At 39.7% G+C, this 14,588-nt stretch overlaps 1 protein-coding gene across 2 annotated transcripts; it reads right to left on the reverse strand.

Annotated features, from left to right (window-relative positions):
• Positions 1-11,202: 11,202 nt before the first annotated feature.
• On the reverse strand, positions 11,203-14,229 carry LOC115582630 (uncharacterized). Of its 2 annotated transcripts, XM_030418700.1 has the most exons (5): positions 13,977-14,229; positions 13,713-13,804; positions 12,987-13,181; positions 12,638-12,717; positions 11,203-12,535 (listed from the first exon to the last, which is right to left on the reverse strand). In XM_030418700.1, the coding sequence occupies exons 1-5, from the start codon at positions 14,008-14,010 to the stop codon at positions 12,319-12,321; spliced, it is 618 nt and encodes a 205-aa protein (XP_030274560.1). In that variant the 5' UTR covers positions 14,011-14,229; the 3' UTR covers positions 11,203-12,318. The 2 variants fall into 2 exon arrangements, with proteins under 2 accessions (XP_030274560.1, XP_030274561.1); XM_030418701.1 differs by lacking the exon at positions 13,713-13,804 and having other exon boundaries at positions 13,977-14,226.
• Between the last annotated feature and the right edge of the window lie 359 nt (positions 14,230-14,588).

The raw sequence follows: 14,588 nt of genomic DNA on the forward strand, positions 1-14,588 counted from the left end.
GAATAGCACACAGACTCACACACATGAAAACTTTAAAATCTGATTGTAGACCAGTCAGTCTAAGCCATAGCACTACAAATACACCTGATGTGAGCTCAGCTCCCTTGTGCCAACTTTGGAAACGTGGAGGCAGAAAGAGGAAGAGGGAGAGTAAGAGCAGCAGCAGTACGAGGAAGAGGACGAAGAAGGGGAGCAGGCAACAGTGACACTGCATCACCACTCCATCCTTGGTTCCTACAACACAGCCCTCATTATTCTCTTTCTGGACACACTTCATGACACAGTAGTCCAGGACGGGCCAGAGCAGTCCCAGTTTGTTTTCTTCTGGGATAATGTGAGTTTCCATCAGGCTGCTATGGTCCGGGACTGGCTCATCAACCATAATAGATTTATTGCACTCAAGTTGCCACCAGACACCCCATTTTTTTAAAGATTTTTTCGAGGCAAAGACACCTTTATTTGATAGTGGATAGACAGGAAAGGGGAGAGAGGGGGTGTGACATGCAGTAAAGGTCCTCTGGCTGGATTCGAACCAGGGTCCACTGCGAACGTGGCATGCGCTCTAACCACTACCTACCTGCGCAGCCCATACACGCCATTTTTGAATCCAATTGAGGAGTTCTTTTCAGCATGGCGCTGGAAAGTTTCTGACTGTCAACCACATGCCCGCATGCCTCTTCTACAAGCCATGGGAGAGGCATTCAGCAACATTGAGGTGAGGTCCATACAGGGTTGGATACGACATGCAAGGCGATATTTCCCCAATTGCTTGGCAAGGGAGGACATTGCTTGTGATGTGGATGAGGTGATGTGGCCAAATGCCAACAGGAGACAGGATCCATAGCCTAAATGTCCTCCAATCATTCCCTATGTTATGTAGAAAATTCTAGTTGTGCCATGTCTTTGTGTTTGTCCGTTTTTTTTTTTATCTTTGCAAAAAAGTGAAAAAAAATTATAAATTCTGAAGCGTTTCCATTTTTTTTTCATGTGTCTAGATCAACTGTAGTGGATCAATCTTTCACAAAAATTTAATAAATAAATAAAAATTTGTATGAGACTTTTAAAGTCAAAAACCATCCAAAGAACTGAAAACAGAACTGTGTTTTGCATAAAGCATGTCTGTGTGTTGTTGCTACTAGGAGAGCGTCATTCAAAGGTGCATGTGTTCAATGTTTTGATGCTAAAAACTGTTTTGAAATGGGATTGTTAAGTTTTGTTTCAAGAGTTTTATTTTTCCGTATAAGTTAGGAGTTTATCTCCATGTGCTGTGTCTTACTCGGACTGTGTGTGAAGTTATGACACAGTGAGCAAGTCTGCAATATGTGTGTATCAGAATCAGAATCAGAATCAGAAATCCTTTAATGTCCCACAGGCGGGGAAATTTGTTTGGCACAGCATTGACAGAATATTACAAAAACAGAAACATATTATAAAAACAAAAAACAATGGCAAAAATAAGCAATAAAATAAAAAAGGAAGAAATCAAATAGACATATATACACATTTACATGATATAGTGCAAAATGAAAAGCATACATTTTTTTTATACGTAGATTTTAAATACAGATAATAAATATGGGTGTTAAGGAAATTGACCAGATAGTGCAAAAACAGAAGTGACCTTTGTGCAGACATACTGCACAGTGCAGAGATGAGGACAATAGGCTATAGGGAGCAGTGCTGGTTGTACAGTCTGACAGCAGCAGGAAGGAAGGACCTGCGATACCTCTCCTTCACACACTTGGGGTGTATCAGTCTGTTGCTGAAGGAGCTGCCCAGTGCTGAGATAGAGACCTGCAGGGGATGGGACTCCTGCACCAGCAGCGATGACAGCTTGTTCATCATCCTGCTCTCTCCCACCACCTGCACTGCATCCTCTCTTGCAATGCACCGAGGGAAAAATCTTCTTGCATGCCATCCAACCTTGACATTCCTCTGCACCTACTTCTCACTCGTCTGAAGGAGTGTCAAACAGATTCTTCAGTGATTTCATACTGATGTAGGTAGTTTCTAATAGTTAGGAACAAATGGTTTCTGTTTGGTTACCATAGCTAAAACAATGGAGTTTAGATTGCTTGAATGACATCTGTGTTAACTGTTTTCGAAAGGATGGCATTCAAATACCATGTCATGAACGAATATAGAGATTTTACACAGGTTTATACTGACGATGCTAAGAAACCTGAGACAGGAGTGACAGGGTATGGGGTAGCAATACCAGTAAAAAGAATTGGAATCAACAGAAGAACATCAATAAATTAGGCGTTTACACAGTGGAGATGTTGGCAGTATTGGTTGCACTACGGTGGGTGGAAAAAACAAAACAAGATAAGGTGCTGATATGCTCAGATTCAACCTCAACTCTAGCAAGTATAAGGTCATTCCATTCAAACAGCCGTCAAGATGTACTATACGAAGTCCTGCAGTCAGTCACAAGAATAGCAAATCAGGGAGGTCAGGTAAAATTTCTGTGGGTTCCAGCACATGTGAGGGGGAATGAGAGGGTGGATGAGTTGGCAAAGAGGGCTTTAAAGAAAGGAAATATAGAAATGTAAATTAATATCAGTAAAGTAGAGGTTAAATGTATAATCTGGGGGAAAAAAACAACTAAATGTGGCAAGAAAGGTGGGATAGAGAAGAGTAAGGGAGACATCTATATCAGATTCAGAAGAGTGTCAAAGTAAATAGGGTAGGTAGTGGAAACAGGAGAGAGGAAACTGTGTTAACAAGGTTGAGGTTGGGACATTGTGCACTAAACAAACCACTGAAAATGATAGGGAAACATCAAACAGGTCTGTGTGAGGGATGTCAGGAGGAGGAGTCAGTGGAGCATGTACTTCTACAGTGTAGGAAGTATAGGGCACAGAGAGAGATGATGAGGAATAATCTGAGGGAAATAGGGGTGCAAGAATTCACATTAAAAGGATTACTGAGTATGAGTGAGAGAGCACAGGTCCAGATACTGTTCTTAAGGGATACAGGGATTTTTCATAGGATATGATGGGTAAGCAGGTATTGTGTGTGTGTGTGTGTGTGTGTGTGTGTGTGTGTGTGTGTGTGCGTGTGTGTGCGGCTTTGAAGGGAATTAGACTGTACGCCTAAGTCTATTGTTTGATCCACACTCCGGAGCAGAAGGTGGCGGTAATGCGCCATTGGCCCGGTGCACAAGATGGCGTCTCTTAACTTCCGGGTTCTTCGGGGTGGGCATTACTGTTTCCGGTTGTAGTGGAGAAGCAGGAAGTACGATAGCCGATTGCAAAAATGAGTGTGTTTAAGATTAAGGAGAAGAGGGGGGCGTGCCAAGATGGCCGAGTGAGCACACGCTTTCACCGAGTTCTGCTAAATACGTTTTTACAACAGTAGAGTTTCAGCCATTTTTCTCTCTTTTTTTTCCGGGCAAACATCTTTTATTAAGAAAATCCAGCTCAACAGACACAGAAGAGACCACATGCCCTCCAAACGAGACAGAAATCGATCCACGGAACGCTTCAAAACAACATCGATTGAAGCTAATGCTAAAGGAGGTAGGAGAGTTTTGCCACTGGCAATATAGAGGACTTCGATGAGTTTCCTCCTCTCCCCGTGACCCCAAGCAAATCACCGGCTCCAAAAAAGACCATGTATGCACGCGAAAGCACCGAGCACGGTAACTCCAGTGACATCGTTACCTCTCTGTCTGCATTGATAAACGCAAGATCTGACAGCATTGAGAAGATGGTCAGTGATAATGCAATGAAAATAGAAGGTCTAAAAAAAACTATTGACTTTGCTTGTGCGGAAATCAAAGATATGAAAGTCAAAATATCTACCATTGAAAAACAAGCCTCCTGTGAGGAAAAGCGAGTAAATGTCTGTCAACAGAGGATCTCTGAATTGGAAAGATACTCCCGGCGGTGGAACCTGCGGCTGCATGGCGTGGGAGAGACGGAGAAGGAAGATGTGCGGAAAAAAGCCATTCAGATCTGTCAAGAAGTTTTGCCAGAACAAAAAGACAAGCTCGTTGACAACATCGATGTGGTGCACCGTCTCGGCAACAAACGACCAAACGACCCCAAACCAAGAGGAGTAATCATCCAGTTTTCATCGCGAATCCAGAGAGATGCAGTGTGGAAAGCTGCGAAGACATCCCGCTTCCTAAGGGACAACGGCCTCAGATTCGCCGAGGATCTCTCAAAAGAGGACAGAGAACGGAGGAATAAACTGTGGCCAATGATCGAGAAGGCTCGAAAGGAGGGGAAAGCAGCCCACTTTGCTGGAGGTCGTGCCTTCATCAATGGATCCGAAGTGAATCTCCCTCCCTAGGACTATCCTGTCAGTTATGGCTAAGTATTGTGATAGGCTGATCCCTTTGTTCTTCAATTTGAACACCCAAATGTCTGTAGTCTGAGTTTTACTTTTCATTTTAACACAGCTCAGAGGCAGCTCTTTCATTTTCCCTTTTAGCACATACTTTTTTTTTTTTTTTTAGGATGGCAGATCTGCTGTAAGTTAAATATGCTGTGTTTTTACTTTATTTTATTTTATTTATTTTGCTGGTCTTTTAGTAGGCCTTACCTAAACTCTACTCATATATTATGTTAATAATGCAGCACTCGGTTCCCCTTATGAGTGATCTACTCCAACTAAGTGAGTGGTTTTTCTTTGTATAACTTGTTCCTATTCTTTGATTAACTTTGTCTTTGTGTTTAGTTTCCCTTAATGCCAGGGGGTTAAGACAGAATTGCAAGCGTAAAGCCTTATTTTTGTTTACCAAGCAACTTAAAACAGACTTTAGTTTCTTTCAAGAATCCCACTCCACATCTGCTGACATAAATTTTTGGAGATCACAATGGGGCAGTGAGGTCTGGTTTTCACATGGCTCTGAGCGCTCTGCTGGAGTCACTACAGCTAAAAATGCCTTTAATGGAAATGTCCTACATTCAGATTGTGACCCATTGGGTCACTACATTCTTTTGGTAATTAGATCTTTTAATACTACCTTCATCACTGTTAATGTTTATGGTTATAATTCTAAATCTGAGAATGACAACTTACTTGACCTGATAGAAAACAGAATTCTTAATTGGCTTTCCAAATATCCCAACTCTCTTCTTATCCTTGGTGGGGATTTTAATATGACTTTTGATAATACAATTGACAGGTGGCCCCCAACTCAATCCTCTCCTCCTAATACAAGATTAAAAATGCTGATGGAGAAATTTGACATTACAGATGTATGGAGGAAGAAATTCCCAAATGAAAAGTCGTTCACATGGAGTAATAAAATGGGAATTAAACAATCCCGCATAGATTTCTGGCTAATATCTAACTCCATTAGTGAAAATAACATTACAGTTAATATCCTTACCACGCCCTTAACTGACCACAGAGCAATATATATTAATGTACAATTATTTACAACTGATTCTACCCGCAGATCCTCTTATTGGAAATTAAACAACTCTCTGCTTGAGAATAAACTGGTTATAAAAGAAATAAACAAATTCATTTGCCAGTTCTGGGATAAAGCTAACAAAGAGAATACTTATAATTCTAACTGGGAGCTATTTAAGTTTGAAGTATGCAAGTTCCTGAGAAGGTATGGAAGTAATATTGCCAAGTCTAGGAGAATTGAAGAAGAAGAATTAATCTCTAAAATTGCTTTGTATTATCAGAGATCTCCAGAGGATGTTTCACAGGAAGATAGGCTGATTTTGCTAGACCTTCAGGGTAAACTTGATGATATATATCGACGCAGGGCAGAAGGCGCCTTTGTGAGATCGAGAAAGAGATGGCTAGAGGAAGGTGAGCAAAACTCTGCTTATTTTTTTAAACTTGAAAAACATCGCTCCAAAATCAACTCTATCCACCAGTTGAATATTAATGGTGTCGTCTCTGAAAACATGAAACTAATTTCTGACTTCTGCAGTAACTTCTATGGTAATTTATATAGTTCTCAATATGATGAGGCAGTTGCAACTTCATACCTGACTTCTATAAAGGACTTGAAAATGATTGATTCAAATGATAAAGCTTACTGTGATGCCCCCTTTACTCTGAAGGAGGCTCTTGATTCTATTGATTCTCTTAAAAACAATAAATCCCCTGGCACAGACGGCCTAACTGCCGAATTTTACAAGTGCTTTTCAAATCAGTTAGCCCCATTTTTACTACAGGTATTTATAGAAAGTGTTGAAAACAATACACTCCCTCCAAGTCTCACTCAAGGTGTCATTACATTGATCCCTAAACCTAATAAAGATGTGCTCTTTATAGACAATTGGAGGCCTATCTGTCTACTTAATAATGACTATAAGATTTTTGCTATAATACTTGCTAAGAGACTTAAAGTAGTCCTTGATACAATTATTGACGAGACACAGACAGGTTTTATGAGAAATAGACACATCTCAAATAATATCAGACTCGTACTAGACATCCTTGATTACTCTGACCTGGTATCTGATGACAGCTTTATTCTCTTCCTGGACTTCTATAAGGCCTTTGATACAATAGAACATGAATTTATCTTTCACTCATTGGAAAAATTTGGATTTGGAGGCTACTTTTGTGAGGCTATTAAAACCTTGTATGCTCACAGCAATAGTTCAATTAAATTAAAACATGGCACAACCCCACGATTCGACCTCAAGCGAGGTATTCGACAGGGATGCCCAATTTTGCCCTATTTGTTTTTGCTCTGTACACAAATTCTTACAGCACATATTATTAATAGCAACATTAAAGGAATCAATATAGCTGGTAGGGATATTTTCATTAGTCAGCTGGCTGATGATACTACGCTTTTTTTAAAAGATGCCAGCCAGATACCTATTGCTCTCAACATTATTAATGAGTTTTCCAAGGCTTCTGGTTTATGCTTAAATATTAATAAATGTGAACTACTAGCTATTAAAAATTGTGATGTTTGCTCTATCTGCAACATAACAGTTAAAGTCGAAGTCAAATATTTAGGCCTTATAATCACCAAGAACCAAAAGACATGATCCACCCTGAACTTTACTTCAATTATTCAAAATACAAAAAAAAAAACTAAATCAATGGTTACAGAGGGACTTATCCTTAAAGGGTAGAGTCTTGATAACTAAAGCAGAGGGAATTTCTCGATTAACTTATGCCGCTATCGCATTACACTTAGACAATAAAATTAGTAAAGCTATTGACCAGATGCTTTTTAATTTCTTATGGAAAAATCGTACTCATTACATCAGAAAAAGTATCGTCATGAATTCTTATGAGTCTGGAGGGCTTAACTTTCTGGATTTTAAAACTTTAAATAATACTTTTAAAATTAATTGGGCAAAACATTTTTTAAAGAATCCCACCTCAATCTGGAATTTTATTCCCCACCATATTTTCTCTCGTTTTGGAGGCCTTCATTTTATTTTGTCTTGTAACTATAACGTAGAAAAACTCCCAGTTAAGCTATCTGTATTTCATAAACAGGTCCTCCTTGCTTGGACTCTCATCTATAAACACAACTTTTCACCCCACCGATATATTATTTGGAACAATAGAGATATCTTAGTTAAAAATAAATCCCTTTTTTTTTAAACCTGGTTTCAGAACCGAATCTGGCTGGTGAGTCAGCTGCTAAACGAGGAGGGAGTATTGCTGTCTTACAGAGACTTTTCGTCACGACATAACCCCCAAGTTACTCCTGAAGAATTTTCAGTTGTCACTAATGCTATTCCATCAGGAGTTTTAATGCTTTTTAAAAACAGTTGTACATCCTCATCTAGACATGTATCTATCCCATATGCAACTGACTCTCCAGAAGGAAATATATGTTTCTCACTGACTCAAAAGAATAATAATAAAAGGGTGCGCGCGTTGTTTCAAAAAGATATTTTTGCTACCCCTAATATTACTGTTTATTGGAATCGTTTCACAGATAATATTGATTGGAAAAAAACTTGGATGCTTCCTAACACGTTTTTAATCTCAAATAAGGTTAAGGAGGTTTCATATAAAATCATACATAAATATTATCCTGCTAATCATTACATGCAAAAATTTAAAAAGGACATAAATATTAACTGCTCTTTCTGCAATTTACATCCAGAAACAGTTGTTCATTTGTTCTGGCTTTGCTCTCACACAAAAAAACTGTGGGCAGACCTTAGCAAATTTATTATTGACTCTTTCTCCATTGATTTTATTTTACTTTGGGAAAATGTTGTTTTTGGTTTCCATTATTACCCAAAGAAAGAAGGGAAATGTTACTTTTTAATAAATTTGTTTTTATTTCTTGCAAAATTTCATATTCATAAAAGTACATTTTCTAAGAAAACTCCTTGCTTTTATGTTTTTCAAAAAGAAATGGAACTTTATTTTAAACTAATCACCAAATCAACAAATGGAAAGGCTATTAAAACCATAGACTTTTGTAATATGTACAACCTTGTTGTATAATGATCATTGTGTACCCCTGGCACATGTTCCTTATGTTCTTTGTATACTATTCCTGTGTACTATCTGTTCTTTTAAATAAAGATTTATATAAAAAAAAAAAAAAAAAAAAAAAAAAAAAGATTAAGGAGAAGAGACTTACTTATCAACGCCAAGAGAAGAACACGTCTTTACATTGTTGCGTGCCACGGTGTGCTAATTCATCCAGATACAACTCCGAAATTAGTTTTCATCGTTTTCCAGTCGATCCTGAGGTACGGGCTCAGTGGCTCATTAAGATCCGTAGGGACAACTTCAGTCCCACCCAAAATACTCGCCTCTGTAGTCGGCATTTCCCGGCTGGTGACTTTGCTGTGACAGCTGGGGGAGAGAGAAGAGAGAGAAGAAGAGTAAACAAAGGAGCTGTACCTTCCCTGTTTGCCTGGAACGATTACTCCATACCCCCACCGAGGCTTAATGTTTGGGACCGCCGGCCGCGATGCCGGTCCCCGGGCATAGCATCGTCTCAACCTCTCTCTGACTCCGACTCCGAGATGGAAGTGCAGGTGGCGAATGAGCATGATTACTGCGTCACTCCGATGACCTCAGTAATGTCAGATGAGTTGGCAAGCGAGAACGAAGCTCTAAAGAAAAAGGTACAGGTGCTACAAAACCAGCTTGAAACTTTACAGCTCCAGTCTCGTTTTGGGCTGCAACGCCTTGCAGGATCAGACGAAGACATTCGTTTTTACACAAGGTTGGTCATTGTTTTTTGGATTAACATTAAATTAACCTGTGTGTCTGTGAGGGAGGTAGGGAGTGTGTGTGTGTGTGTGTGTGTGTGTGTGTGACAGAGAGAGAGAGAGAGAGAGAGAGACTGTGTTTCTCAGTAATGCATAGTTAACAACCATAATCTAAAAAAGTCTAAAGTGATTATCATTTCAATATTAGATTTGCATCATACAAGCATTTCCAAGCCTTTTGGCGACTGGTGGAACCTGCTGTCAAAACTAAGATGGTGCGGATCACCAGTGCCCATGCTGCCTCTGCCAACAGCAATGAGCCAACTCAACTAAGAGCAACAGTAAGTTATGTAATTAGGGTCTCAAAAAACAAAAGAAATGAATGTCATGATTAACACTAGACAGGTTAGATTTAATTGGTCTCTGCTTTATTAAATATAAAGATAATGACTGAGCTAAGATCTGTTCTACATACTTTAGTGATTGCACATTTTGTAGGTTGTTTGTACAAAAGTCTGCTAATTAACCTATATTACAGCTATATATGTACTTATTTCACTGTTTTCAATGAGTTTCTTTACTTCATATATAAAGACAAATAGGGTGTTATTATTTACCTTTAATGTCTCGACTGCCAGAGCCTGCAGTGTTCATCAGATGTGTTGCTGTAGCTTCCTGTCAGCTGATTTACTTCAGCAACACCTCTGATGAGGACTGCAGGCTTTGGCAGTTGAGTCATGTAGGGTAAAAAATATCAACCTAATTGTCTTTTATATAAGAAGTCAATATAAGAAGTCAAGAACCTATAACTAGGGCTAATTTGTTATTTCTTTATTATTTGTTTATTTTCACATAAACTTGCACCCATAGATGAACTGCTTCTGTTCCTGATGCACCTGTCTGTGGGCCTGCCTCTCAGGGATCTTGCCAACCGTTTTGGTATTCACTGCACCACAGTCAGCAGAATCATTGCTACCTGGACACACTTTCTGTACCATCTACTTGGTTCCATCCGCCTGTGGCTAACAGCAGAAGTCGTCAAAGCTCACTTACCACCAGAGTTTTCATCATTCCCTGACACACAAGTGGTGCTTGACTGTACAGAAATCTTTTGCCAAACTCCCTCCTCTCTCCTTTTGCAGAATGAGGTGTTTTTAACATACAAGTCACACACCACATTCAAGGCCATGATTGGTATTGCTCCACATGGTCCCATCACCTTTGTGTCTGCGTTGTATGCAGGTTCTATGAGCGACAGGGAGATTTTCAAGCTGTCTGGCATTGCCAAACTCCTCACAGAAGACATGGCCATTATGGTAGACAAGGGCTTTCTTGTGGACACCCTTGTTCCCTGCAAGGTTTACCGACCTGTCTTTCTGTCAAGGAACACCCAAATGTGCAGGGAGGATGTTCAGCAGACGCAGTCTATTGCCCGCTTGAGAGTCCACGTTGAGCGGTGTATCCGAAGGGTTAAGGAGAACAAACTCTTTGATAAAGTCATACCGCTATCAGTGTGTGGAAGCATTGATCAGCTGTTCAGTGTGGCTTGCTTCCTGGTAAACTACCAGAATGGACCACTGGTGAAGGCATGGGCAGGTAAACGTTGATTGTGACTCATGGAAGTTACAATCTAAAACATGAGCATGCTGTGTACAGTTTAGTCTTTATCACTAAACAGATAACATTAACATGTCATCTCAGATCTACTTTACAATTTGTAGAATGTTTTGGGCTTGTTAACAATGCTGACATGTAAATATGACAGTCAACTGTATATAGTCAATTCTATATGTGTGTGTATAGATGGATAGATATACACATACATATATAGATCGATAGATTTCAAAGAGCTTGAAGACTGTTTGTACTGTAAAAATACTCTACTGCATGTATATATGCATATATATAGATTGATGGATGGATAGAGATAGATATATCTATATCTATCTCTCTCTCTATATATATATATATTTGTTTTGTTACTAATTACATTGTAAATTATCGTGAATTAATTCAAAGAGCTTGAGCTACTGGCTTATTCTGATAAAAAAGTCAAATACTACAACCATTCTGTCTTTCAAGTCTTTAATTACACAGAAGTAAATATATCAGGTGATGTTTAAAAAAAGAAAAATACCTCAGGCCACATGAAAGATTTACGGTTCATTTACAGACATGTCTTTGTTGGTCATTACTCATCACACACCATGAATTACAGAAAAAAATTACCAGTTATGGGACCAAAAACAATTCCTCTGGGTGGATGTGACAGGCTGTACCAAGGTGCCCGATACATCAAAATAACATTTACACTGCAGAAAAACATGCATGTACAACATAGAACAGGTAAGTGGAAGACACCTCAAAAGTCAGCCATTTCAATGTTGTATCAAGCTTTTTATTCTAGCATGACACAATAAAATGAAAACCCTGTAAAATGGTCTAAATGGCTCATATGATTTAAGACTGAGGGTTTAACTTACATATAACGTCTGTATATTTGAGAGGACACCAATGTGTTGAACGTAGAGCTAACTTATTGTGGGAACTGTTAGGGGCTAGAGTGTAAACTTTCACACATCAATTAGAGACAGGACAGCTGCTAACGTTAGCTTAAACTGTGAAAGTTTGACTTTAGATTTTCAAGCAACCTGCTATGTAAAAGTAGAAAAAGAAGTAATCTCCCTTCTCCCTAATGACTGCAGCAACCTCGGCATCTTTGTAGATCCTCTGGACTACCATGTCCTCTTCTGCAAATACTACAAAGTCACACCACTCCATTCCTGTAATGAGGAGCTGGCCTTGGACCTGCCAGTAACAGCTGTGCTGCTTTTTTAATTTCATGGTGTCGCTTTGCAGTCTCAAGTATGTACAGTCAACATAACTTTTGGCATTTGGGCAATTGATCTCCAGCAGGCCAAAGGGTGGATTTTCAGCTGGATCAAACACAACCCCATCAGGAGATGACCCTAACCAGGGAGCATCAGGGTGAATGACAAAGCCACAAGGCCAGTAACTGGTGCTCTTTGCGCGACAATACTCCCGAATGGCAACAGGCTCCAGTGCCAGGCCCCTCTTCATTGGTGCCGTTTGAGCCACACCCTTTTTAATTCGCTCAGCAAGGTGTTCTGCTGAGCTTTGACCACGGACATGGCATATCTCCCTGAAGCGGGAAGATGTGATCCTACTCCTCCTGGCTTACAGGCACTGGGTGCTGGTAGGAGATGGGACTGCCTTCCTGAACTTTCCCAAATGCTGAGTCAACCAGTGGGACATCAGCACTGATTCCCATGGTGGTGATGAGTGGTGCGATGTCCGCTGAAAAGTCCTCATAAACCTCAGCCACTTTAAGGACATCAGGATCAGGCAGTTCCCCCCTCACTGCTTTGTAAAGTGTGCTCCTGTGTGGAATCACATTTCATAATTCAAATAAGAAAGAATTATTTTATACTGAAAGACAATAACAGTTTTGTATAACAGGTTATAAAGCAAGACATAATTACCTTACACCATTAGCAACAGTCCTCTGCTTTGGCTTGGTAGACATCACCACCATGTCACTGACCCAGCTTGGCTTCACACCCTATTAATAATAACATTTATTGAAATAGTTGTTAAAAAAACTATTGGGTCTCCTTCATAGTTTGTCTGGTGTAGGGTGTGTTACTGACAGAGTATAAAAATATAAAGTTGGCTTTTTTTACAAAAAAAATCTTTGTAAAATAAGTTTGTAGGAAGAAAGACACTAAAATCAATTCATTTACACAATTCAGCTCTGACAAAAAAAAAATACTGTAAATTCAAATCCGCAAATCCTTGTTTAATGTGGTTTAATAGCACTCATAGACTTACCATAATTCTTGGCTTGTGCCAGCGTTGTTCCGTCTCTGTACAACTCAGGACTGGGGGAACAGCAGCAATGTTCAGCTGAGAGTAGTGTGCGGTCTGGTACAGCAGTGCAACATTATGGTTGCACAGTGCTGTTCCAGCCACACATGAACACTCTGCATCAGTCATCTGCACAGGGGAGGAGTCCTCAAGGACAATCTTGGGAAAAAAGCGTTATCATGTTAGAGTCATAAAGCAGATATTAACACATCAGCTTAAATATTACACAGAAAAAGAGAAATGAGAAACTTGATCAGATTGTTTTGAGTAACTGTGGTAGTAGGCTCATCAAATTATCAATAACATCACAAAAAGAGAGTAGTATATTTCTCTTTTGTTTTTGGAACATTGCAATGTAAGGAAATTAAAATAGGTAAGTCTGAGATGTCTATAATGTTAGCGTCTTAATTTACTCAAACCTACGTTCAAATATAGTTTGTTCAACAGTACTGAACAGCATGCAGATAAATGAAATTTAACATACAAAGAACAGCCACCACAACCAGTTTCTGGGGTTTTCGTGAAGGCTAAATATTTGAATGCTACCCTTACGAGACAGGTGCCTATCTTATCTTACCTACTTCAGCCGTTAATGTTATAGAGTTCCAGAACCTATCCTAGCCACTTCAAATCCCCAGAAAAGGTTGGAGCAGAACTGACGAACAACTGAACTATCTTCTATCTTCCTACTCTGAGGTTGTGAGGTTTCTCATGTTTCCTCATAGACCTGTGGCAGGTTGCTCGGACGCTCACTCTCCCTGTCCGTTGATCTTTATTTGATACTTGGGAAAATATCAAGTTATCATCAACAAACTTAAAACTGGGTCATAGTAGTCACATAGTTGTCAAAATAACCAACGTTAGATAGCACATTTAGCTGGTTAGCAAGCTAGCTAATCCTCAGTACTGTTTATGTTAGGTAACGTTAGCTATTAAGCTAGTAAATTAGCTTACCTTCGTAATTGTCAATGTACGTGGAAATGTACATTTCGAAGCCTTTCTCTCGCTTACTCCTTGGCGCTGATGTCGCAGCTTGAATGATGTGGTGAACATCGTTTATTGTTAGACTTGGAAGATCCTGGAGACAGCGCGTTTAGAAAGTCATATTTCTATATTCTCACACACTGGTCGGCGTTGGAAACCGGAAATGCATGTGCCCACCGTGCTCAAACCGGAAGTTGTAGATCGTCTCCCACGCAACTAGCCAATTAAGCTGGATGCCAGCCGCCGTAAAAGAAGAAGAAGAAGAAGAAGAAGAAGAAGAAGAAGAAGAAGAAGCAGCAGCAGCAGCCATAGACATATATACATAGACGCCTCATTGAGCGGGTTGGCCCGCTGCTGCGATACGTCAACGTCGCCGCCATATTGGAGGAGGCAGATCCGCCCCGTGAACTAATACGAGTCAATGGAGTGAACTTTATAAAGCTCCTTCTACAAAGTGCTATAAGTTAATGTGTCTCATTTACACATTCACACACATACGGATATATTCAGGAAACAGAGAGGAACCAAAAACAACGTCTGTAACGTTCTCTGAGGATTATAAATGTTAGCTAATCCTCATAT

The sequence above is a fragment of the Sparus aurata genome, chromosome 6, assembly GCF_900880675.1.
Source record: "Sparus aurata chromosome 6, fSpaAur1.1, whole genome shotgun sequence".
In the NCBI taxonomy this organism is placed as follows: Eukaryota; Metazoa; Chordata; class Actinopteri; order Spariformes; family Sparidae; genus Sparus; species Sparus aurata.